Here is a 26681-nt window from a genome sequence, read left to right on the forward strand (position 1 = left end):
GCAATGGCAACAAGTGTAATGTATCTGTATTGCTGAGTTTGTTTGTTTTTTGTGTGTGCCCTCAATCCAACAACTGTATTGTAAGCGCACCACAAAGGAGACTTTGCTTCAGCAGGTGCTGATTAGCTCGATATAGTAGTGGACCAGTAATTATACAGTATATCAGAGGGACCTTGAGGAAAATCTGAACTAATCTGTAAAGAAAAGTCCACCAAGGAATAGCTAATAATTCAGAAATGGATTTCACTAAAAACCTGTGGTTTTGACTTGAAATAGCCTGCACATGCAGTAAGCCCCTCAAACATCTCAGACCTGCAGATGAAAGGTTGGGGATGAGCAACCAAACTTAACTTTAAACTCATTTTTGTTGTTATCTTTTGATATTAAAAAGTAAAACAATGTTAAATCGATTTTTCACTGAAATTGAGTAACTAAACACAAAAATTTGATTGGACAGCAACATGTGAACATTTACAATTAAAGAACTAGATATTTAAAGGGGTGTCATAATTTTCTACATATCTGTAAGTATATATAAACAACTCTTAATGACTTTTTATTCTTCATTTTGAAAAGAATTGTTTGCCACATATTAACTTCCATTTAAGATCTTTTGTCAGGGGCCAGTTATTGCTGCCTCACCCTAAACACCTCGTGGAGACAGCATAATTGTCTGTCACATAACGATGTAGTCCAGTAAGAACTCATCAAACTCAAATGCCATTGTTTAGGTTCAAGGTGGCCCCCTAACTCCTCCACATGGTGTCACTCAGAGTGTTTCAGGTTTGAAGAGTAAATCCTACTCTGAATTCTTCAGCGTCACATCAGTCATGAGTAAAATTCCTGCCTTTGCAGGTCTTAAAAAATATTATTGGGGCTTCTTTCAGTGTTCCCCTTCTCTCCTTTGCCCTAGACAGTCACTAGCTGCATTTTTCTGCCCTGCTAGAGCCTGAGGCCCCTGCTGCGAGGCTCCAGGTTTGAGCCACAGGAGATTCAGTGATGGATGTGCCCCTGGGGGTCTCTGTGGGAGGTGGGCTGTACACACCATGTCTGCTCCTCACTGTCAGAAGAGGAAGTTGTCCTCCTTTGTAACCAGAGACAGCAGAGTGAGGCCAGATGACACTGAAAACAGGCAGGGAAATTTCTCATACCACCATCGGTGTTTCCTGAAAGTATTGCACAAGTATGGCTTGGGTCATCACACTTCTACAGTATTTGGTGGCTGAAGAATAATTAAAATAAATTCAATTCATTAATTTATGTAGTACTGAATTATAACTAATAGACAAACAGACAGAATATTTTTAAGCTATAAAGACTTCAACTCAGCCCAAATTTTGTTCAAATCAATCCAGTTCATTCCAATTTAATTCAAATATATAATCACATAAAGATCTAGTAGGAGTTGCTCATAAAATCATGTGATTTCTATTTTTATGAACACAGGACAGGGCACTAACATCTGTCCTGACATCTATTCTAAGATGAAATTTAAAAGGGAAGTTATTTTTCTCTAATAATTCTTAATAATTAAATATTGAATATTAATGTGAACCATTGCTGTCATTTAGCAAAAAAAAACAGATGTTTTTATTATAATGTCAGCTTATCCTGATATACAGTATGTTGATATTCTGATATCTGGGAATCTTGTCAAGTCATCCTGGTGACATTAGGAGAAGCCAGAATAAAAGAAGAGATTAAACATCAGGAAATAGACATCATCTCCAAATGTACCTCAAATTTCAACACAAGCCTATAGTACCTGATTGTGTTTACATTGTGGCTGATTTATTAAGTTCAGCTCTGTTGCTATATTGCTTAGCCAGTGAGAAATAAACCTAACGCAGCGTCTAGTTTGTTTCTTTAAGTCGTTGTGTATACAGGCAAAGGGAGGGGTGTGGACATATGTCTTGTCGATGGGCCTGGGTACCAAACGGACCTGTGACCTCATGGTCTGCGAAGCTAGAAGCCTAAACTAAAATGTCTGCAGCTACCTATTAATAAGTCAGAAAAAATATATAATTATCCAATTCTTTATTTTGCTGCTATTGCAAGATTTTCATTAAAAGCATTTTTGTTTATTCAAATTCTAATGCAATGGTGTATCTTTATAGCATTGCTAAGCAAACATTAGAAGATGACAAAAACTTCCTTTAGAGTTTGATTTTACAGGTGTATCTCAAAACATTCGACTATCATATATTTTATTTGTGTAACTCAGTTAAAAAAGGAAATTCATGTACAGATTTATAACATGCAATGTGTTTTATTTTAAGTGCTTAATATTGTTAATTTTGAGTATTATGAAGTACAGCTAATGAAAGCCCAAAATTGAGTTACTTAGAAAATAGGAACATTGGATAGGAACAATAAGAATGATATTATATTCTAGTCTACACATTAAAATGGAAAACTGGTGACCTGACATTATTACAGTTGACAATCATTTGTACATGAAGGATAAGCTCCAGACGATTATTGCTTAACAATCTGGCTGTTCATATAGTGCTGTATCTATTCTAATGGGAAGTTGCTTGGGAGAAAGAAGTGTGATAGAAAAGGTTTGCAACAGAGATGACCACAGTGTAGCATGAATACTCTCATGCTTCCATCTGCTGACAAGCTATATGAAAACGTTTAATTTGCCATCATTACCTGGCACGTGCACATATAGCCAATACTATCAATGTATGGTTATATAATCATGAAATCCTTTTGATAGGTCAGAAAACATAACTGACACAAACCCCATAGAGAACTTGTTTGGTATTGTGAAGAGAATGATGCGAGACACCAAATCAAACAATGCAGACGATGTGAAGACCGCTATTAAAGCCACCTGAACTTCCTTATCACCTTAGCAGAGCCAAAGGCTGATCATCTCTATGCCAGGCATTGATGCAGTAATTCATGCAAAAGGAGCCCCGAACAAGTATGAATCCATATACTGTATTGCTCACATTTCTGTGTTAAAAATATTTTCCTTATTTGTTTTGTGTAATATTCAAATTTTCAAAAACTGAATTTTGTGTTTAATTAGCTGTTGGCCATTGAATTTAATTACAGAGAAACATTTATTCATTTTATTTATGAGAATCCACCTGCAACAAATAATGTCAAAAGAAACAAAGACAGCTCAAGATGGGAAATGTTTTTTCTGACAATTGCTTTTATTGCAAACAAAAATAATAATAATAATACAAAAGATAAGCTTTTAAGACAATGCCATGTTTACCTAGGGAAACTGCATTAAGAAGATGACAGAAATGAGAACTAATTATACAGAATATAAAACAAGAACAAAACTTTCTTTTTTAGAAAAAAAAACCAACAAACTAAAAGTATTTTGTTGAATCCAGCAAAATTCTTTACAGCTGCTTTTCTCATCCAGTCATTATGTTAGAAAAGAAGTAAGAAGAAAACATTCAGTTTTGCTTACAGAGAAGGACCCATCATGTGATTTTTTGAGCATTCTGTACACAAGTAGATCAAGAATTATATGAAAACATTAACAAAATGATAAATAAGCATTTTGTACCACATATGACAGCAAACTAAATTCACCTCTGTTAGCTGCTGCTGAGTTTAAAAGATAATTCTCCAATAAAATTAATGCTAAAGAATAAATTAAGAAAAAAAAGAAGGGGAAAATTATGTGGTAGAAGCACACCATGCTCAGACCTGATTTACGCTGGCAAGCGCCAGGTCAAAGGTCACTTCCTGAATCTCAACAAGCAGGGGATTTGACCTGTGCCGTTGTCTATTTGGACCGCGAAGCCTCCCTTGTGTGGCTTCAGAGGCACTAATGGTATTGAAGGCAGTACTCAGACAAGAAGCAAGCATCACTTTCACATCTAGCAACATAGTAAGGTCCCCAAAAGAGTTACATGGCCCCTGCTTTTAGCGTTTCAAATACAATAAGTTTAAGTAGAACATTAGACTCTTCGCTGATGACACGGTTGTATCAAGGCCAACAATTCTAATCAATTCCAAACCTGCATTGATTAACACCTGGATCTCACTGAAGTTAGCATATGTACAGTAGAACATTTCGAAGCATAATGAAGGCTACGGTGAGATGGCAGTGTCAGTAAACTTCCAGTAAAAAAATACATTAGAGAGAATAAAAAGGCCACTGAGGGTGTTTTAACCCGGCATCCCTGTTCATTTAAGCAAGCAATGATGATCATGACACTGATTATGCTGAGAATAACAAGAGCAGAACACATACACAGTACATACTATTATATTCATAACCAGTATGTCCTCACAGAGGATTTAACTTTTTAAACATTATATCTAAAAAAATATAATCACAATTCCAACCAATACAAAAGGCACTGCTGTGAGCCAATTTAAAGATGAATTTTCAGAACTATAAAAAAGTCCATATTGTGTTTTTCTATTGGTATTGTGGCAAGGACAATGAAATTAAGGCCATTGGGGTTGGGGGAGAGAAGTCATGGGTGGATGTGTTGCGGCTCCTTAGGGCCTGGACAGTTGTGTGTAAATCGGCTGCTGCTCCCAGTGCTGTGGACTGTGGGTCTGCGGCACAGAGGGCACCCCAGCGCTGTCGGCTATTGGGGTGTACATCGGCCTCTGGCTGGGGCTCATGTAGCTGAAGGTGGAGTACAGGCTGGAGCCTTGGCCAGTTGCATGGCTATAGTAAGAGTTGGCACTGCTTTGGTGCTCTGAATAGTCATACTGTGCTCTTGTGATGGAGGGGTACGAGGAGGGACTGTAGTGCTGTAGGTTGAATGAGCCATAGGTGATGTGCTGCGGGGATCCCTGTTGGTCGCTGTAGTGGCTCGGGCTAAGCTGCTCTGTCTTGATCTGGGTGGTTCTCTGCTGACCCTGTTGCCCTTGCTCTCCTGCTCCACCCAGGGTGGTCAAAGTATGCTGCTGCTGCTTGGACATCCAGGCATGGGCTCCGACACTGGCTCCCTGACCGACTGAGGAGCTACTGATACCATAGCTACCTGTGTAGCCAGCTTGCGCTGCACCAGCAACCCCAGCATGGCTGTGAGGTGGCAGGTATTGGTCGAACTCATCAACATCAAAGCTGCCAATGTTGGAAATGACATCGCTGCTAAGCTCGCCAATGTCCACAGCTCCAAAGTCAATGTTGAGCTGCCGACTGCTGCCCTCCTGAATGGGGCGGCCCTCACGCTTCAGGTCAGCTTTGCTGGAGGGGAGATCAGTCTTTGGGGTAGTTGGAGGTGTTGGTGGCCCCTGTGACTGACCTAGTTGAGAGAGGCAAAGTTAGTTGCATGGCTCTGAAAAATAAATTATCACTTCCAATACAGCAGATTGCATGTAAATCTACAGAAAGAGGCAGGGGTAACCTTACGCATATACTACTGGCAAAATTCTAAGACGTGTTTGTAGTAAAATGATAAACTCCTGATTGTTGACAGTTTCAACAATCAAAACAAAATGCAACAAAACAATATTAAAAGCATTATTGTTTCCTCGTCTCACCTGAATGTTCTCCCGGGGAGTGAACCTCACCCATGCTGGACGCCGGAGAGTCTGCCTGCTGCAGTGCCTTGAAGATTGCATTTGGAGAGATGTGGGTCTGCTCGCCATCCTCGGATTCGTTTTGGCCGTTCTTGACAGATTTCCTCCGCCTCGGTTGATATTTGTAGTCAGGGTGATCCTTCTTGTGCTGTACTCTCAGGCGTTCGGCTTCTTCAACGAACGGGCGCTTCTCTACCTCATTGAGCAGCCTGAAAATGGCACAAATCAAAATATGAATTGTACATTTATGTAGATTTCTACTTGTTTATGCATAAGTGCATGAACAAATACACCACCAGGCAGTTAAAATGTGGTCTTAACTCGGATTAGTTTTTACGACAGGAAAAAGCAAACCCAATTAAATAAAACACATATACATACATACACACACATATATATATATATATATATATATATGATTCAAATATATACCAAAGCATTGGAAAACTAGCAAAGTGTAAAACTCACATCAAAGAAGAGCAGCGGACTTTTTCAGAAGCATTCGCAAGTATTGTGCGTCAAAGAGCGCTACATAAACGGACCTCAAATTCATAGACAACTCACCTCCAGAGTTTTCCCAGGGTTTTGCTGAGTTCTGCGTTGTGCAAGTGCGGGTACTGATCGGCCAGCTTTCTCCGCGCCGCCTGAGCCCACACCATGAATGCGTTCATGGGTCTCTTGACGTGTGGTTTGCTCTTGCTGGAGCCGTTGACGCGCACCGGCATGGGCACTAGCGTCCAGTCGTAGCCCTTCAGCACCTGGGACACTGCGTCTCTGATGCACACCGGGAACTTCTCTTCCTCGCCCTCCTTCTTGTAGTCCGGACCCATGAGGAGGTGGTTGTCGGAAGGTCGGGTGTTCTCGGTGTCCGAGCCGGACACGGACGGGCACGGCGAGCCCGCTGAATCCTCAGACATGCTGGGGCTCGGAGCGTCAGAGTGACATTTCTCCTGTTCTTCTGTCATCTTCAGGTAAGGGTCGAGGAGATTCATGCGAGACAATTAACGACTAGCTGCTCGCACTAGAAAAAAAAGGAGGAAGTCCTTCTTTTTTTTTTTTTTTTAATCCAAGTGTTATGTGCCCAAAGACTGCAGAGACAGTCTGTAAGGGCGCACAGTTTGACCTGCAAACTTCAATCCTTTAAAGTAAAAAAAGCAAAAAATAAAAAATAAATAAAGGTCTTCACGCTCCTTAGACTTCTTAAAATTTTTGCAAACAATAACACAATTGAGAAACAGTGACTTTAAAACGGAGTGAAACACTGAATCTCTCTTGAAGGATATCCGAAGCGTCTGCAAATTCAGGAGGCGATGCCGCAATTTATGTTTGAGGGAAGGGAATGATTGGGGAGGGGTGGTGGTGGGCCGTTCAGTGGGCGGGGACATACTCCGACTCAGAAAATGTTGGAGCCAACACCAGTGAAAACCCGATTTAACTAGGCTTTTTCCCTTTGTGAGCTTCAGTTTCATTTTAATACCTAATCAAAGTTCAACTGTAAAACATCAATTTAACGAATAATTTCGAACAAGAATAGTAAGCTTTTAAAACGGGAGTAACATTGGTGGAAGACCTTATACTTCTTCAGTTTAAAATGACCACAAACACTAAAACAACTTTACCTTTACCAAACATGTCATTTGGATTAAAAAAAGTACATTTTAATTACTTGTTTATTATAGGCTATAATTTACAATAAGTGCAGGTTTAATAACATACTCATGTCATTTTTGCACAGAAAACTTGAATTCATTTAATCAGAAAACAATACCTCATACTATAACGATTAAATTTAACATAACCCGTTGAATAAACTACAAACACGAATGTAGTTTGTATGTCAAATAAATACATGCTGATTTCTGAAAGATCTTTGTTAGGTTTTTAAATAAATGAGACACCTAGACCCCTAAAATATCCAATTTATGCTTCATATTTCTGGATTTGAAGGACTAATTCAATTAATATTTGTTTATCTTTGATTATATGCTGACTGATATTTTGTTAAAAAAAATGCACATAATCTGTTAGTAATCAGACTTTCCCCGGACCAGCAGAGAAAGCAATATGTTGCAAAATGGACCAACAGGGGGAGACAGCTGTCCAGAAACTTGTCATTAAGCACTGCTATATTATCTAGCCACTACAGAGAACTTTACATTTGAAAGCTTCAAATTGTTTCCTTTTAATGTTTTCTCCAATAAAATAGAAAATACAAGAAACACAGATATATATTAATTTCACATGCATTTATTATATTATTTAGACAAAAAAGACAAAACAAAAAAACGCAACAAATTTAAATCTATCCAGCTCTAAGTCAAAGTATCTTAATTACACAACAAATTACACAAAATAATATATTTAATGGTAATAATATTCAATAAATGATTTATTATTTATTTATATTTTCCTTTAGTGATGGAAGGCGTCTAAAGAGGTAGAGTAATAGGTGAAAAAAACCTCTCCTAAGTCCAATTGTTGTAATTTTTGTTAGGCTTTCCTTTTTTAATGCAAAAACAATTATTTATAGTTTTTTTTTTCCATTTTACCATAGAAAATGACTGAGATTAAAATGTTCTTTTTCAAAATTGTCCTTGGCAAGTTATATTATAAAATATTTTTTCAGAGACTTATCTTCTGTCTATCATTACTCTAGATTTATTTAACCCTAAATACTATTTTCTTTGTGTGGAGTCATTACTTTAGAAATAGTAAAAAAAAAAAAAAAAGAAAAAACAATGTTGTGACACTAAAATCTGCTACTCTGGATTTGCTGTAACAGTTGTTTTCAGCATACAAGAGAGACTTTGTTGTGGGAGTTCAGTTCCTTTAATCCGCGTATTGAATTTTAGAAACTGGATCCGATAGTGAGTTACAACTCCGAATAAAGCCAAGAAAATAAAGAAAATAGTAAACGCCAGCAAATTCATGAGTTGTCATATATATTTCAGGGATATATTAGCAGGCAATGACACGAACAAAACATTTGCTCAGGTTTGGTATTCAGGATTAGGTCTGGTTTAATAGAGAGGAATAACAAGAGGTAAAGTATCTCGGATTTAGGCTCACTGAGATAAAACTGTGCTAAATCGACTAATTGTAAATATTCAAATTTGTAATTTCTTAAAAATTAGTTTTAACGCAATGTTAAAACAGTTTGTGATTTTTAAAAAGTTATTATGTAAGGAAGTTGTTAAAGGTTTCTTAAAATTTTTCACAGTTTTACCTTTAAATTTTGATTTTAATTGACCTACCAGGATGGTGCTTGCATGTTAAACAAATCAAGACTGCAGCAGAGCGTAAATACAACTAAATCACATTCAATGCTATTCTTCTAAAACACTTCAGCAGTTGGAAGGAAACATAGGTTGAAGGGAAAAGCCTTCAGTTTGTTATGCTACGACCACCATCTTTAGTGCATTGTTCTGGGATTTTATGTGAAAGACAAACAAATAGAAGAACATAATTGTGAAGCGGAAGGGAAATGAGTAATTGTTATCAGAGGCCTCTCTACTGTGGTAACCCTTAATAAAATACAGTGCAACCAATAACTTTCAGAAGTTTATCAGTGAAGCAGCCAAGAAGCCAGTGGTGACACTGGAAGTTCTGCAGAGATCCACAGTTCAGAAGTGAGAATCTGTTGACTATGCAGCTATTGGTTGTGCACTCCACAAATCTGGATTGTAAGGAAAAGTGCACAGATTGTTGACTTGTTGAAAGTAAGCCATAAGAAGAATGTTACCACAAGCCATGTAGGGGACAAAGCAAACTTGTGAAAGAAGGTGCTTTGGTCAGATTAGACAAAAAATTAAGTTGGCGTACATTCAATACGAGTGGTCAAAAACCTACACTGACCGTGTAAACATGGTGGTGGTAGCACCATGCTGTGGCTAGGCTTTTCTTCAGCAGTGACGGAAGCTATTCTGTGTTGATGGGAAGATGGATACAAGGCAATCATGGAAGAAAACCTATTAGTAACTGCAAAAGACTTGCTGGGGTGGAGGTTCATCTTCTAGTAGGAACACCACCCTAAACATACAGGTCCTTCTCAAAATATTAGCATATTGTGATAAAGTTCATTATTTTCCATAATGTCATGGTGAAAATTTAACATTCCTATATTTTAGATTCATTGCACACTAACTGAAATATTTCAGGTCTTTTATTGTCTTAATACGGATGATTTTGGCATACAGCTCATGAAAACCCAAAATTCCTATCTCACAAAATTAGCATATTTCATCCGACCAATAAAAGAAAAGTGTTTTTAATACAAAAAACGTCAACCTTCAAATAATCATGTACAGTTATGCACTCAATACTTGGTCGGGAATCCTGTGGCAGAAATGACTGCTTCAATGCGGCGTGGCATGGAGGCAATCAGCCTGTGGCACTGCTGAGGTCTTATGGAGGCCCAGGATGCTTCGATAGCGGCCTTTAGCTCATCCAGAGTGTTGGGTCTTGAGTCTCTCAATGTTCTCTTCACAATATCCCACAGATTCTCTATGGGGTTCAGGTCAGGAGAGTTGGCAGGCCAATTGAGCACAGTGATACCATGGTCAGTAAACCATTTACCAGTGGTTTTGGCACTGTGAGCAGGTGCCAGGTCGTGCTGAAAAATGAAATCTTCATCTCCATAAAGCTTTTCAGCAGATGGAAGCATGAAGTGCTCCAAAATCTCCTGATAGCTAGCTGCATTGACCCTGCCCTTGATAAAACACAGTGGACCAACACCAGCAGCTGACACGGCACCCCGGACCATCACTGACTGTGGGTACTTGACACTGGACTTCTGGCATTTTGGCATTTCCTTCTCCCCAGTCTTCCTCCAGACTCTGGCACCTTGATTTCTGAATGACATGCAGAATTTGCTTTCATCCGAAAAAGGTACTTTGGACCACTGAGCAACAGTCCAGTGCTGCTTCTCTGTAGCCCAGGTCTGGGGAATGCGGCACCTGTAGCCCATTTCCTGCACACGCCTGTGCACGGTGGCTCTGGATGTTTCTACTCCAGACTCAGTCCACTGCTTCCGCAGGTCCCCCAAGGTCTGGAATCGGCCCTTCTCCACAATCTTCCTCAGGGTCCGGTCACCTCTTCTCGTTGTGCAGCGTTTTCTGCCACACTTTTTCCTTCCCACAGACTTCCCACTGAGGTGCCTTGATACAGCACTCTGGGAACAGCCTATTCGTACAGAAATTTCTTTCTGTGTCTTACCCTCTTGCTTGAGGGTGTCAATAGTGGCCTTCTGGACAGCAGTCAGGTCGGCAGTCTTACCCATGATTGGGGTTTTGAGTGATGAACCAGGCTGGGAGTTTTAAAGGCCTCAGGAATCTTTTGCAGGTGTTTAGAGTTAACTCGTTGATTCAGATGATTAGGTTCATAGCTCGTTTAGAGACCCTTTTAATGATATGCTAATTTTGTGAGATAGGAATTTTGGGTTTTCATGAGCTGTATGCCAAAATCATCCGTATTAAGACAATAAAAGACCTGAAATATTTCAGTTAGTGTGCAATGAATCTAAAATATATGAATGTTAAATTTTCATCATGACATTATAGAAAATAATGAACTTTATCACAATATGCTAATATTTTGAGAAGGACTTGTACAGCCAGAGCTACAATGGAGAGTCAAAGTCCATACCTTAATCCAGTTGATTTTGGTCTTCAGTCTTATTTTGAGCCATATAGCAAAGAAGAATGGTCAAACATGTCACTTTCTTGATGTGCAAAGCTGGAGACATATCCCAAAAGACTACTTTTTGTTTTGTAAAAAAGCTTTGAAGACTAGGTCACAATGGTGTGCTACTATGTGTTGATCTACCTCTTAAAATTCATATGAAATGCATGAAAGTTTGTGGTTGTGATGTGATAAAATCTAAAAAAGTTTAAGGATAGTTGTTAAAGTTTAAGGAGGACATGTGTTTTGCGAGGTTCAAGAAAAGCTTCTCCTTTGATTTTTGAGCCGACGGGTCTGAACTTGCAAAGGAGGAAACCCTGTGACGGCTTGCACTGAGGCATCAGAGGTGTGGTTGGGCATGTTCTCGGCCTCACATCGTTGACTGTAAGAGGTTTGAGTAGGCCGGCAGACTGAATTCCAGTTAAATATGGCCAGGGGAGGAGGGGTGGATGGGAATCTCACAGCTTACACGGAACAACTGGCTGTAGGCGAAGGTCTTGGGAAACTTCTCAGCTTGAGTTCGAGCCGCGGCGTCAAAATTTTGAGGCAAACACTGGGGGTAAACTGCCAAATCATGTCTTTCACCTCACAGAATCCACTGCAAAAGTTTGAGCAGACCATCACTCTTTTTTTTAACTGGTGTCAATACAGAAGCATATTAGATTGTTTGTTTGAAGTGTGTGCAGGAAATCAGAAGCAAACCCAAAAAAACAATTCATAAATACAGCATACACTATATTTTTGATAATGTTTTTAATTCATGTCATGGATCTTTTCAGGTTTTTTTTTTTTTTTTAAAGTGCAGATTATAATACTAGTATTGCATTTATAGCTACAATGTTGAGATGGTGAAGTGATTTACAGCATGCATATTAGTGCCTTAACTTAGTTATTAAAAATATAGGGAAGCTAGCAGAGGCGGTTTAGCCACTCACATAGCGCCTGTCTGAGACTTTCCACAACTTGGACCAACTGCCCTAGACATGGCAGAGGACTGCAAAAGCAGAACTTTCAAAATTCTTCAAGTAAACCGTCTAATTCTTCCTTCTGGATGCTTTCACCCCTCTAATTCTCTAGAATGATGTCTGAAACATAAACCACATTAGTTGCACTGTAAATTATGATACCTTAAAGATGGATGGGTGGCCTCCTGATGTTTGCTTTACCAGATCAGAGCCCTCTGACCACGGGCAGCTCTTGACACATGGCATTTTGCAAAAGTTTAAATAAGACTTATCAAGGCCCAGTCAACCTCAGAAGATTTTGCTTCACATTCCCAAACTCTGACTGTCTCACACCTCCCTGACATCCTACACAGAACTGCAGCGGCATACCTGAAAGGATAGGGGGCTACAGCCCTGTGAAAAAAACAAACAAAACTATTTCAACTGTTTTTGCTTCATTGTCACACCTAAATGTTTTAGATCATCAAACTAATTATAATATCAAACAAAGATATCCTCAGTCAATCCAAATGCAGTTTAGAATTTCTTTTATTTAAGCTAAGAAAGCCAGCTAGACTGGAAGTATGTGATAAAGCAATTTCCCTCTAAACTTAGTAACTGGTTGTGCCACATTTAGCGGTGGCAACTGTTATCAAGCCTATAGGATTACTTGCAAAGACTCTTTTATGTCACTGTGGAAGTGTTTTGGCCCATTAAGGGGTTTTAGAATCTTAACGTCCTACTTAAGGTCCTGCTACAGCATCCCAATTGGATTTAAGTCTGGACTTTGACTAGGCCACTACACAACATTCCTATAATAGAATAGAATAGAATAGAATAGAATAGAATAGAATAGAATAGAATTTAGAGAGCAGAATTCCTGTTGAAGCGATCATGTAAAAATATGTCTGAGTCTCAATATGCTATTCTTTTTCTGAAATGCTGTGTTTGTTTTACACTAGATGTGACAGAATGAACACTTGTTTTGTTTTGTCTCTAAACTAAATATTTTCCCAAAAGTCTTGGGGTCATCAAGAGGATTTTGGGCAAATGTGTGGTGTGCTTTTGTGTTATTTTTGATCATCAGTGGCAAGTGAGTCCTACAGCACTTTAGATGTTGCTCTGGGTTCTTTTGTGACCTCCTGGATGAGAAGTTTCATGTTTTCACCATTTGTGGGTATGGGCTCTCACTGTAATTTGCTTCAAATCCCAAATTTAATTGTTCCCAGACTGATAGATATCAGTGATTTTTTCTTCATCTTTCTTGAATTTCTTTAGATCAAGGCACATTGTGCTGTTTTTAAAGATCTTTTAGCCTACTTCATTCTGTCAGAAAGGATCTATTTAATTAATTCATGAATCAACGATGGGGCATAATAACTTTATATCCACAGGGCAGGCTGTTTGGATAGTTTTTCTATTAATAAATATGAAAATTAATAAAATATTTTGAAAATGCATTTGGTATTTACTCAGGTTATCTTTGTCTGATTTTAAAATTTGTTGAATGACATTTAAGTGTGACATAAAATCAAAAACAGTCGAAAATTGCAATAGGGCAAATATTTTATTTTATTTATTAGAGCATGTAATTCAGCTGATCAGACTAGTATGAAAATAGTTTGCTCTGAGAAATATATTGACATTGGCCTTCATCCTTGAGACTAAAAGGTGAAGAGCAATAACAGCAGTACACTTTCTAAGAATGTCCTTCCCTTATTGGCTCCAAGCATATAACACTAGTATAATCTCTGCCTCATCTGCCTGGGGATTCTAACAAACTGAAATACTTCAATCACTTGTTTGATAGCATATCTAGAGAGATGGAAACGGGAATAAAAAGGTGCCAATACTATCTGTTTGGCCCAATATATTGCCATTATGAAACCAAAAATCACTTTAAAACCCCAAACAATAAATATATCTCCTGATTTTTTTATGTATTTGGAAGCATCCCCTTTACTGACAATATTTGACATTTTAATATTTCTTATGCTACACCTAAAAAGCAGAACCAAGATTGAACTCTGTTAAGTGACCTCAAGGTACTTTTCTAAATGGCTTCTGGTGAAATGGCATCAGAGTTGGTTTAAATAACAATGAAACAGTATTGAAGCTGAGTGTGATCCCTGTAGGTCAGTGCTCTCTATTTCCAAAACCTGAGCCTAACTTGTAATTAAGTCTGAATGACAATGGCTTATTTTCAAAGTGCTGACAAAATGTTACAACATCACCTGAGTCTAATTGTGTGCAGAGGCTAATAGTGTGCTTGGATTCTTGACAGGGGTCCTCTCATCTGAGAACAGGTGACAGTTACAAAGCATGAATTAAATAGCATACATCACATGCTTTGTCCATCCTCGCCACAGCAGAGACTCCATGTGACATGTAAAAAGATATAAATCACTCTTTATTATATAATCAAATAAAAAGTTAAAATTAAAAATGTTTGACCATTCCTGCAGGATTTTGTTTTCAATAACATGACTGGTTTGGAAAGTCAATATTATCAAGATGTGAGAATCTTAGTCAAGTAATTAAATGCAACATTGTCATATAGTGAGAGATCAAATGTCAGTAACAACTAGCATAGTGTTAATTTATCCAAATCATGATATAGTAAAGCATGGGCTGTATCTTTATAAAGAAAGGAATCAGAAAAAAGTAACACTGGGTTGACATGCTACTTCTTACCATATGGACTGAATCTGTATAACTTATTATACCTGTTTCTCTGATTCTGTTGGCCAAAACATAAAATCAGACAATATCAGTGTATCATCAGCATAAAGTGATGAGAACTTGTAAGCACTGCATGTTTTGCACCATGTTAAAGTTATTCTTTCCCACATCAAATACTCAACATTCCCAGTGGATAGAGTTAGAAAGCTGATAAACACAGATAAGTGTAAAATAAGACACAAGTGAACCAAGTAAGTTTGACTTGCAAGGGTGAGACCGTCCTCTGCCAGAACAGCGACTTCCTTCTCACAAAGGGAGAATCCTTGCACCAGCCTTTTATTTACAACTCACATTCCTACAAACAAAAAGCGGGAATCGGTTCAGCCAATTCTTACAGAGATTTCAACCTAAAAGAGTAGTCATTCCCATATATGGTATAAGTTTATCATGTCCAGGGAGTGATCCACTCCAGACCGCATTCCTTAACCTTCCACAAACCCTTTTTCACACTAAAAAACAATCATATGAATCACCTTAACTAGTAGAACTTCAAACATAAACGTGGTTTAAACTAAACAATGATAACTTATATAAATTTTTCCAACATCAGTTTTCAGATAAATACATCAGTTTTGCTGATTGTCAGAAGGTATTCATTTAGGACTCAGATTGTCTTCCACAAGGTCTCCTTCCCTGTTCATTTCACTGTACACACTAAGACACATACAATATCCCAGAGGAGGAGTGACAATCATTTAGTGCATGTTCCATCTAATAGATGATGTCAGACATTCAACCACCCTTCTTGGAGGTGAAACAGTACTACATTTCTGCCTCGGATTATCTTTATCCCTGTTGGTAAGTTCGTTTTGTTCTTGCTGTCCAGAAAGTTTGTTTTGTTATTCCGATAACACTTTAACTTAAAAGGAGCATTTGTTATTAGTTGTAATTCTTTAGTCTGTCATGGATTTTTACACATCAGTCTGAGGCACAGCTCTTAGTCAGTTTGGCTGAAAGTGCGAACTCCTCCCTGGCACCACAACACATAAAATGTCCCATCCGCTGGCTCCGGATGATGTCAGTGTGGCATCTTGGTCCACAAACAGAGACACCTTTCATAAAGAGGCTGTGTGCGCTCAGGTCTGGCCTACGTAATGGAATATCCAGCCGTCCTTCCCTCTAACCTGTTTCAATGATCAGGTGAAAAGGAGACTCTTGTTGTCGCCTACAGTTGGTCTAAAAATAAACTCTAATGTGTTGCCTAAGTTCCCCTTCTTGTTACTGTCACCTGTTGCTGTTTACTTCCTTATTGCTTTATTTCCCAACACAACTGTGATAGCCACGTTCGCACATATTTGATTATCAGTTGTTGTACTGGACACACACTTTGCACCATTTGACTTTTTCTGCCTTCTTTTCTCTTGTTTCATTATCCTCCCAACTTAACCTGCCTCTTTTCAGCAAGATTCATTTGTTGGAGGGCTGATGAAAAGGTCCATTCTTCCTACATAGTCATGGAGACACAAGAAATACCAAGTTAATGAAAGAGTGATGATATCTAATTACCTTTCAGAGTTTAAAAACTGCATTAGAGCTACTAGCCAAATCTTTGCAATGGATAAACCACAGATGTACTTCCAGGGTGTGCCACTCTGTGGTTAAACGTTTGATACCTGGTTGTTTCAGGAGAAAAAGGAAAATCTTGTGTGGTCAAACATATCCAGTTGTCTTAGCTGCTCTGGATTTCAGCATTAGACCGTGGCAATGGGATTAATGCAGTAAGAAAGGGCCAAATGAACAATGGCATATTTCTAGGGCTTTAAAGTGTCTTATTACAATGGGGAGAACCAAGTATATTCTTGTTACAGCACAATAATATAAGAAGCTCAAAAACCTATATTTAGAAACTTTGTGCTACATAAAGAAAATTAAGAATAACATTTTAGTTTTGACAATAATCATTGGAGTTCTATTAATCGTCAAGGGAGTAGTAGCTTTAGTAATGTAGAAGTCTGTCTACTGCAGATATAATAAACTTCTCTTAGTAATATTTTTTATTTCTCCGACTCTCCTTAACTGTATGAGTGAAAAATACCTAGCTACTCTGCTGATAATACAATCCTTATATTTCATTTTAAAATAAGTCACTGTCATAAATGGGCAAAAAATTAATTTCAGTGTTTTTACTTTTAAGAACATTTGTCATAATAAGGCTTTTTTAGCCACGGAAGTGACAATAATCCCCTTTTACTAAAATGCGTTAGTAGTTTCGCTGTATACTGGATACAATATACATGAGCAAGTAAGACCATTTTGTTTAGCAAATTGTCACAGACAACCAAACATGGAAAAAGAGGGGTATATGTGACATGGATACAAATGATGTAAAATGGAATTGTAGCAAAATGCCATTTGTCAAATAACAAAAATTGTAACAGTTTTAGTGCTTAAACCTAATCAGCTAGTGGCTAAAACTTAAAGGGATAGTTCAGAGGTGCTAAGTGGGGTTCTGTGCAGAGATTAAGTAGTCAGTATCTTACCATCATTATTAACCTTTATGATGTACTTAAAGTACAATAAACATATACTAAATTATATCAATTTAAGATTACAGCTCTATTGAGTCTTTTTTAAAATGTTTTACAATCACCTGTGAATCTTTTTCTGCATTTGGGGTCAGCTGGCACAAATAACCTGTACAGGGATGCAGCTAGAATTAAGTTAACTAAAAATACAAAAAAGTAACCAAAGTTGAAAACCAAATTAAGTAGTACAAAAAGAGCTGGTTAAATGAATAATAAATTACACTAAAAGAACAAATCACTCAGTGATGTTAATCTTAGGGTAACAGGAATTTTAATCTTTGTCAAGCATAAACCAACACGTTTTTGGATCAATGTATCTAAAATAATTTCCCACAAACCCATAAAATATTATGCTTGCAGTATTTTTCAGTAATATTGGTGGCTTTCTGCAAATACATGCTACAGTCTTTCATTTATTCATCTTCATATTTTCATTTGTCCTCTCAAACACAAATCACTTGAGTGCAAACTAGGAGAGACTGGATGTGAAACACATACACGCCAAAGATAACAAAACACTCAGGGCTGCGTGCGACTCCCGTCTCTCCTTCCTCCACATCTTCCTCCAGCTCCCTTTGGGTGCTCCTGTTTTCAGGCTGAGTCAGGCTCAGCAGGAAAGTTCCATCTAATTGGGATGGCCCAGCGGTGGTGGCCCCAAACCTCCGGGAGCCAGACTTGTGCATTCTACTGTTACTCTTTAAGGAAATTGTTCCTCAACATTTCCTGTGATACAATATTTGAGCAGCTTGGTAACTTTTCTTGGTGTGCGAAGGAAAACTGAAATAGATCTGTTAGATTTTCTACAGATTCCTGCAGTCTTTAAGAAAGGTTTTTCTTTTTATCTGTCGGAGCTTGCTGTATTTAAACAGCTAACTGTTCTCTTTGGTTCTTGTTTAGGACAAATAGAATCTTGGCAATAAAATAGAATGTCTGTATAAACTCTATGGTGTCACGTTTTTATTTACTAGAGTTTTTGTACTGTATTTTAAAGACGCAAGGTAGCATCATACTTTTTTCCACTAACAATTTTCCTCAAAAAATCTCAACTGGATAATGAAGTATGGATTTCCACTGCCAGATTTTTACAAAATGCAATGTTTTAAAAAAGTGAGCTACAGAAAAAACTGCTAATTCTGCCTTTGGGTTGATGATGTTACAGGTGGTCGAAGAATCAAGTTGATCATCTCGTATATGTCAATACTTCACTTTTATTGAACTGGGGATCTTTGACAGATTTCCACATAGATCCGGAATCGTTCAGATAATATTTTAGTAGCAAGGATTCAACCTCATAAGCCTCTCATACTATGCCTTTTGTTTGAATGGAGAATGAAGACACAATGCAATATGAAAATAACAAACTCGCGTCACATTTGTGTGTATTTTACACTGAAGCACACACAATTGAAACACCAGATTAGCAAGAATTTTTTGGGAAATGTGGAAATAATTTACTACAGGTGCCACAGATTTGACTCAACTGCAACTCCAACTCCATTGCAGCAATGTACCAGTCATAACAATACATTACCTAACCTTATGCTGTGATATCTGTGATGACAAATTTGGCAAATGGTTATCTAACCACTCCCTGACCTTTGAAATTTCATTTGGAAACACAAAAACAAAAGCAAAATAAAATACCAGAAGTAATGTAGCATAGCCTGAGAAGTAATGTAGCATAGCCTGAGGCAGTAAAACACTGTTGGTTAAGGACCCTTGGTCCTAATATACATGCACTATTCAGAACAGGTGCATAGGAATTGACTCTGTGAAAATGTGGCAGGACTTGATGTTCTAAAAAATTACCTCCACTTCCTCAAGCTGAGACTCATGGAACACATGTTTTTTTATATAGTCAGTCAGTCATTTTCTACCGCTTATTCCATAGTGGGTCGCGGGGGAGCTGGTGCTTATCTCCAGCAGTCAATGGGCGAGAGGCAGGGTACACCCTGGACATTTTTTTATATATATAAACATATTCCAGCATGCATGGCAAAATAAAAAATAAAAACACTGTGACTGCATCTTTAAGTATTTAAGCCACAGTTTGGCTCTGATGACCCCCAAGGTAAGAAACAAGAATTTCCATTAGAACTTTATATTCGTGTTCAAATGCTTCCACCGTAGGGGATTTCCATGCACCTTCATCACTTGTAAAGTGAATAACTGCTGAATTCTACTTTATCAATACACTGTCACTACATGCATTCTGTTCTCATAATCTTAAGCTTATTCTAACTACAGTACTTCTAAATTTCCAGAGTCCCAGAGCAATTTAATATTTTTTCTGACTTCTTCCTGTGTTTATGATTAAAATAATGCCTGTGGTATAGCTAGTAAGACAGATTTATTTGAGGGCTAGAATTAGTAAGTGTTTCTTATCTTGCCATATATTCTAGCATACTAAAACACACGTTACGTGGGTCTAAATGTGGGGAAATTAAGAGGATTTTGCGAAATATTAAGTACCGTTGCATCTTTAAGTATCAGAAAATATCGCTTTGGATGCATGTATATATTGGATTCAAAGGTATGGGTTTCATGATGTTCTGCTGCATTTGGGGCAGGGGATTTTACTGTGTTGTGATGTCACTGTCTTACCCTATTATACTTTTTCATATATAAGCATCTAACCATCTGAGAATTTAATTTCAATGTCGTATGCCCCCAAGTTGTCAGACAACTTTTAGCCAAATTTGTCAGATTGTAGGTCATGCTGTCAGTTTCATTGTCTGTTTCAAGTATATGGCATACAAAGATAAGGGAAACTTTATCTATGCAGACTGCATAATAAAGTATGAAATTATGTTATATTATTATTGGGTAATTGCTGTGACATTTATACTGCAGTTGTGTTGATCATGTTGCCGTGTTGTTCATGTGGGAGACATTTTTAAAATGTCCAAAAAAATCTGTGGCAGCCGAGCATAGCTGGATGATAAAACTGTGAAAACTACAGTGTTAGATGAGAAGGAATGTGAAACCAGATCTTTGTTTCTTTGTATTCCATCTTCTTAGGAAACTGATATGAAAGAAAGATATACAATTTAGTGACTTAAGTGCAAATGTTTCTGAAATCCCTGCAGTATTGTCACATAGGGCTCAATCATGTTACTGCAGCTGAAGTACACAGAATACAAGTAAACACCTCTTACAGGGTTGCAAATAATAAAAAATGGGAAAATTGAAGGCAGCATGCAAATATAGAAGCAAAAACAAAATAAACACAACTGGACTCTGATAAGCTGCCTTGCGCCTTATGTGATGTCACCAGAGGCGTGAAGCTTTTTTTGAAAATGTATATTTTATGTTGATTAAAAAATGTTTTACAACATAATAGTAAAAAAAAAAAAAAAAAACTGAAAAACATTCCATGATATGTTGTTCAGTGGTTTACAAGCTAAATCAAAAGTGAATTTGACTGATTTTACAGAAATCTGACCTGTACAGTTAAATAATGGCACAGCAAAATCTGTTGAGTGTGGTTTTGTTAACTTGAGGTGAGTTTTGAAAAATGTATAACCAGGTAAATATTTCGGACCACTTTAACGTTAAACTGTAGAACTGACTGAAGGGGCCTTTTTATCATGACATTCTCAGAAAGTGTTGTTCTTCAGTATAAACAAATCAAACACGGCTATGTAAATTAATTTGATTATTAGATACTGGTAGCTGATAAGTCTATGATAAATTAAAGCAGTTTTGGAGTCTTATCTGAAGAATGCATTTTACTTAGTAAGAAAAAGCTACATCTCTGATTACTGATTACAGAAGGGACTAACATGTGCTTACCTGCAAATATAAACCTCACGTTTTTACGTCCAACTCCACAATATGAGAGAGAAACTCTGAGTCGCATAGAGGCATGTTGTGCTTTTGGGTAAGACTATACCACTTTTTATGTAGATGACAGTTGTTTGCTGCTTTGTTAGGATTTAACATGTTTTTCAATCACATATTTTTATCACTATCAAAGTAAAGGAAGAGTCAGGTGACTTAAAAGTAAAATGGCAAATATGGAAATGCAAGAACGTTAGGACATAAAGACAAAACAAACAGATCTTATTACATGAATGAATTAAACCCAAAGGCATTAAAATAATCAAGTGAAGCAGACTGTAAAACCTGACAGTTTCATGGCTCCGAGAAGATGGCTGATATTTTGATTTGAGTTTTGACGAAAATTCAGAATGAAAGAATCACCTTCATCGCCTCCACCTTCCAGTGACTCTTCTGTGCGTCTCCCGGCCTTCCAATCAGCATCCTGTCAGTCTGATTCTCCATCCAATCACCTTCCGACGCCTTGCTTTTAAAGGAGCTTCTACCGTGTTCATCTTCGCTAGTCAGCTGAGCTCATCTCTCCTCCACCCCACCTCCACCATCTTCCTTCACATCTACTCCTGGCTTCCTCGCTCCCTGGCTGCCAATCCACCACCAGTGTCGGATCAGGTGGAAGACATATTTAAATCTAAGCCTTACAAATGATCATCTTAGCTCATGTCATTCGCAGCATTCATGTCTTCCTCCCAGGTCCGAGCGCCAAAGAAAAAACCTTGTAATTTCTCATCATTAAAACTTTTCTAATTGCCATCCCTCTCTTTGTGAGTCTTTTCAGATTGAAATAACAATTGTCAAAAGTCTATTTAATCTAGGTGACAAAGTGTCTGACTCACCAAACAGACCATCAGGAAGCTGTGACCTTCTTGTCGAACCAACAGTCTGTAATTAAAAATCTAGAGTTACCGGGCACATACACCTCAGTGCACCCCTGTGACTTGTTTGTGAAACTGTGGCTTCACCTTAGTTTGGTTGAAGTTGCTTATTGAGGCTTAACTTTTTAACAATGGGTATCTATGCACAGGCACATGCAGGTGGTGGAGCTCAAGGAGGACAAAAGCCAGGGGATGGGGAGCATTTTTAAGTAGGAGTCCTAGATTTTTGTGAGTAAAACTCAAACCAAGTCTCTTGAGGTACAACATAAAGTCCTGAACAGGAAGTAAAAGTAATACCTCCAAATGTTTCCCACCAGCATAAAGATCACGTGCAGAAGGGGAGAGGTTGCAACAGAAGACGCCTGTAGTCCCACAGGGTGCTAAAATTTACAGCGGAGGTTGCAGGCAAATGATGAGGAAAAACTGACACCTGGAACTGAAGCCCTGAAGTAGCTGTTTATTTAACACAATGTGAGGATTTTCCTCTTAATCTTTTATACCACACCTTTGATCAGTTTGAGGACAATGTTGTTGACAGCAAAAATAGAGTGCAGAGACTGAAATATTGGTGTGATACTGGAGAGTCTTTGCCCTTGGCAGTGACAGGACATACTGTACACAGGCACGTCCTCAACAGGCGCCAGCTGATTTTTATCTCTTTTAAAAACCGTCTCACTTTTCCAACCTTCCCCCTCTTTTGGGATATGCATAAATTTCTCACTGACAAGTATGATAACAGGGAATTTAATCCTAATCTTCAATCTGCTCTGATACATCTGCATCTATTTTGAGACAAAGACAAATTCAGATGTTTAAATTCTATTAAACAAAATCAACAAAATTATATTCATATTTGCGGGGAAAAAAAACAAACAACAACAACAAATACACTTGTGTAATAGCTTCTGATCTAACCTGCAATACCATCAGTCAAAATTTATTTGGGTACATTTATCCTCAAATCAAGAGAACTGAGAAACACAAAAAGCAGTAGCCAAGAAAAAGTTTATTCAAACTGATGTGGCATTAAAATATGGATTTTTATTAAAGGGATTAGCCCTGGGACATGTTACACTCAATGTCAATCAGTCAATTAATCAATCAATCAAGCAATCTACAGAACCATTTATAGTTAAAGATACGTTTGAAGTCTTGAATGCTGTAACCCTCAAAGGCACAAAAATATTCATTTTGTTTTTAAATAAAAAGAATCTTTCTACTGAAGCAAACAATACTGTTATTTATTTTTAATCAATTTAAATATAATTCAAGCCCTTGCAAAGTGTGTGGGACTGCAAATGAAAGAGTCCGATACTGTGAAACCAAGAACAGATGTCGGTATGCATGGCTGTCTGGTTAGGCAAAGTTACTGTTGAAGACCTGGAAAGAAACTGAAATGGTAAGTTAAAAAGAAACGCTAAACTAAGCAGATTAATCAGTTGGCTGCTGAGCAACATGTTTTTACAAGCTTATGCTTAATGTGAAAACTAAAGGATCATTTTAATCTTCAGCATGGATTAAGCTGAAATGTTTTTAGGAACATACATTCCTTTTTTAGGAGGGACTCAATAGACATAGGCCTTCTTAAGTAATACGTTTAAACATTGGTTTTATTAAGTTTATTGCTAAACTTCTCAATTCACGTGTGACTTTGTCTAAAACTGCATTTTGTGAAGCTTCAGCTACAGTTGTATATCTGTTGCTTATGATTCGTGTAATGATGAGAACGGTGGAATATGCACATTATGCTACTGCATGAGGACAGATTGGGTCACTTGTTGCTGGGGTTTCACCATCTAATTTTTTCGTTTTTTAAAATTTGTAAATCACCTAACCCAATTTTGCACCTGAGGAGACAGGAAGCGGCGAGATCAATTGTAAACAATGAACAAAGCAAGCATAGCAAACACCATCAATGTAGCTAGCCACATTTTTTTCAGCTCAAACTGCACAACAGTTCAGATTTGATACAAACATGCTGACATTAGTGGCATGCATATTTACCTTTATAAAAATGCGACATCACATCTTTTTCCGTGCATATGGGTCACTTTTGGGACGTACACTGTTCACACTGCGGTATGATGACAGTCGCTTTAAAATTATAATGTGAACAACCACGCAAAAAAAATGTAGCTCATGTAAAAAATTGAGCATTAGGACATGTAATTTGAACGTCATCTAAGTTGCAACCCTCATGCAAAAAATGTCTGTGGCAGCCTGGCCTCAAAACTATGTATGCTGCAGTATCAGATATATAGGAAGCTGACACTCTAACATTATTTACTCAAAGCTACATATCTTTCTATGACATTAAACTACAATGCAGACATGCAATGTGATGACAGGGGAATAACATTTGCTTCCAACAATGTTTTTTTATTTTGATTTTGAAATTAAAACTGATAGAAACAGCACTACTGTAGTCTAATTCATAAAAGCTAGAGCTAGAAACTACTTTTGCTTGTTCATTTTACATAACAAAATAACTTATTTGAACAATCATCCTTCCACACCTCAAGTGAAGTAAAGGGTTGGCATTATAAAGCACACAGCCAATCACTAAATACACACTTTTGTTTCTGTCATCTTTCTCAAGGTTTTTAACAAACAAATACTCTTTGTGCTCTTTTTATTCAAACTAGAATAATGTCAGTAAAATACACTGTTTGTGTCAAACCAGGACAGTTTCTGCTTAGTATTAGTTTACTTCAGCTTCTATTTTATTCATACAGACACATAAAATGATTGATTTAAATAGAAGTAGAAAACCAAATGCTTATTCTGGTTGATTTTATTAGACCAAGTTAGATTCATTTCCAGCAAGCTATTCAAGTTAGTGAAATGGGAAAAGAGCCAAGAAGCTAGTTTTGTCATCAAACCTGCATCAATGAGCACTTAGATGTAGTTTGTCAGCGACTCTCATTAAACATGCAGAATAAAGAGGCCCTCCACTCTAAGTTTCCGCTGCATCTAAATCCGGGTCAGAGTTCATCTGAGCACTGCTTTCAGTTGTCCTTTGTTGCTCAAAGACCATACGGTGCAGAGTGGAGAACAGTAGAAAATGTTTTTCTCTGTCAGGCCATTTTTTATTACACAAAATGCAATGTTACACAAATATTTTTTAAAATAAATATAAGGATGCTAACATCTAGTATTTTTAAAGTGTCTGTCTAATTGTGGATAATATCATTTAATTTATGTGTGGTGCAGAGGTCAGTGTGCAACAACTCTCTTACTGTGCAGCTTTGCTTTTGTTTATCAATTAAATCACAGCTAAGCCATCAGTTTATCTGATGGGTAGCTAATTTCTTTTATCAAGTATAGATACTGTATGCCTCATTGGCTGAACATTTGTCCAAAAAACCTGAGTAATGTTGTAGTAGGATTTGTTACTAGTATTTTTTCCATGTATTTCTGCCTGAGTGAGGACATAAATAGTTTTGAAATCAATGCAAACAAAGCATTATTACAAATAAAATGTTACTCTCTTTCTCAGTGCATCAGCTTGTGACAGATAATTTTGAAGCTTCATCGGACCAGACCAACAACCGGCAAATAGGAAACTCAAATATCCGAACTTTCTCCTGTCAGTGAATCCATCATACTTTGCGTTATCAGGCTGCACTAATAGCACGATAGATAGGTGCTGCTACCGGAGGAAGAAGGCTTCTATTTTCACTATTTGTAAGGTGTTAAAAAAATAAATCAGAGTAAGCAAAGATGTATAAGAACCTATATACAATACTCTATTTTCTTCTACAGGTAGAGACATTTCTGCACTTCAGTCAGGCTATGAGAGACTGTCAGCAAATAACAGACAGGACAGAGTAAAGCAAATGTGCTCTGTTGGATCGTTTTAAGCTTTCAGCTCCTGCCGAAGAACATGCATGATTTGGAAATGAAAATGTCAGGTAAAGATCTAGATTCAGACACACATAGGGACTGCTGTAAAGGTAGCTGTGATACCCCATTTGTAGAAATCGGTGCAGTTTAAAAAGTCAACTCTGTGACCCTCTTTTACAGCAATAGCTCTCTGACTCACAGCAACATGCAACCGCCTCCTCACCCAATATAAACAATCGACTGCTTATGTCAGGAGAAAAATACTTTAAATATTGTACCTTTAATTTATTTTATTATACTTAAAGAGAATTCTGACTCGGCTAACATTAGTATCAGCAGGTAAAAACAGATGCAAAAATCAGCCACAAAATTCTAATTGGTGCATCTCTTCAGTATATATAAATTGTATGAAGACTAAGGTGCAACAAAAACCTCTCAGATGTCACTGGACACCAGACAGGAGAGGAATCTCGAACCCTGTTCTAGTCTTTAAAATGAAACGGTGTTCATCTCATCTGGGTTGAAAGTAAACTAGCATTCTGTCCAGAATTGTTTAACTTATAATTTTCTATTAAAGTGGTAGCAGTTAGCAACATATTCACCTTACTCACAGGGGAAAGGGAACAAGTCGGAATTAGCTGGATTTAATGGAACATGAATCAGCAGTAAAATAACTTAATATTGGGAACAAGTTGTAGGGGGCATTT

At 37.6% G+C, this 26681-nt stretch overlaps 1 protein-coding gene across 1 annotated transcript; it reads right to left on the minus strand.

The window, feature by feature from the left end:
- Positions 1–3152: 3152 nt before the first annotated feature.
- LOC124863260 (transcription factor Sox-9-like) lies at positions 3153–6813 on the minus strand. Its single transcript, XM_047357569.1, has 3 exons — positions 6088–6813; positions 5485–5732; positions 3153–5246 (listed from the first exon to the last, which is right to left on the minus strand). Exons 1-3 carry the CDS (start codon positions 6513–6515, stop codon positions 4489–4491), a joined length of 1434 nt encoding a protein of 477 aa, XP_047213525.1. The 5' UTR covers positions 6516–6813; the 3' UTR covers positions 3153–4488.
- Positions 6814–26681: the final 19868 nt, after the last annotated feature.

This window comes from Girardinichthys multiradiatus, chromosome X, assembly GCF_021462225.1.
Source record: "Girardinichthys multiradiatus isolate DD_20200921_A chromosome X, DD_fGirMul_XY1, whole genome shotgun sequence".
NCBI lineage: Eukaryota > Metazoa > Chordata > Actinopteri > Cyprinodontiformes > Goodeidae > Girardinichthys > Girardinichthys multiradiatus.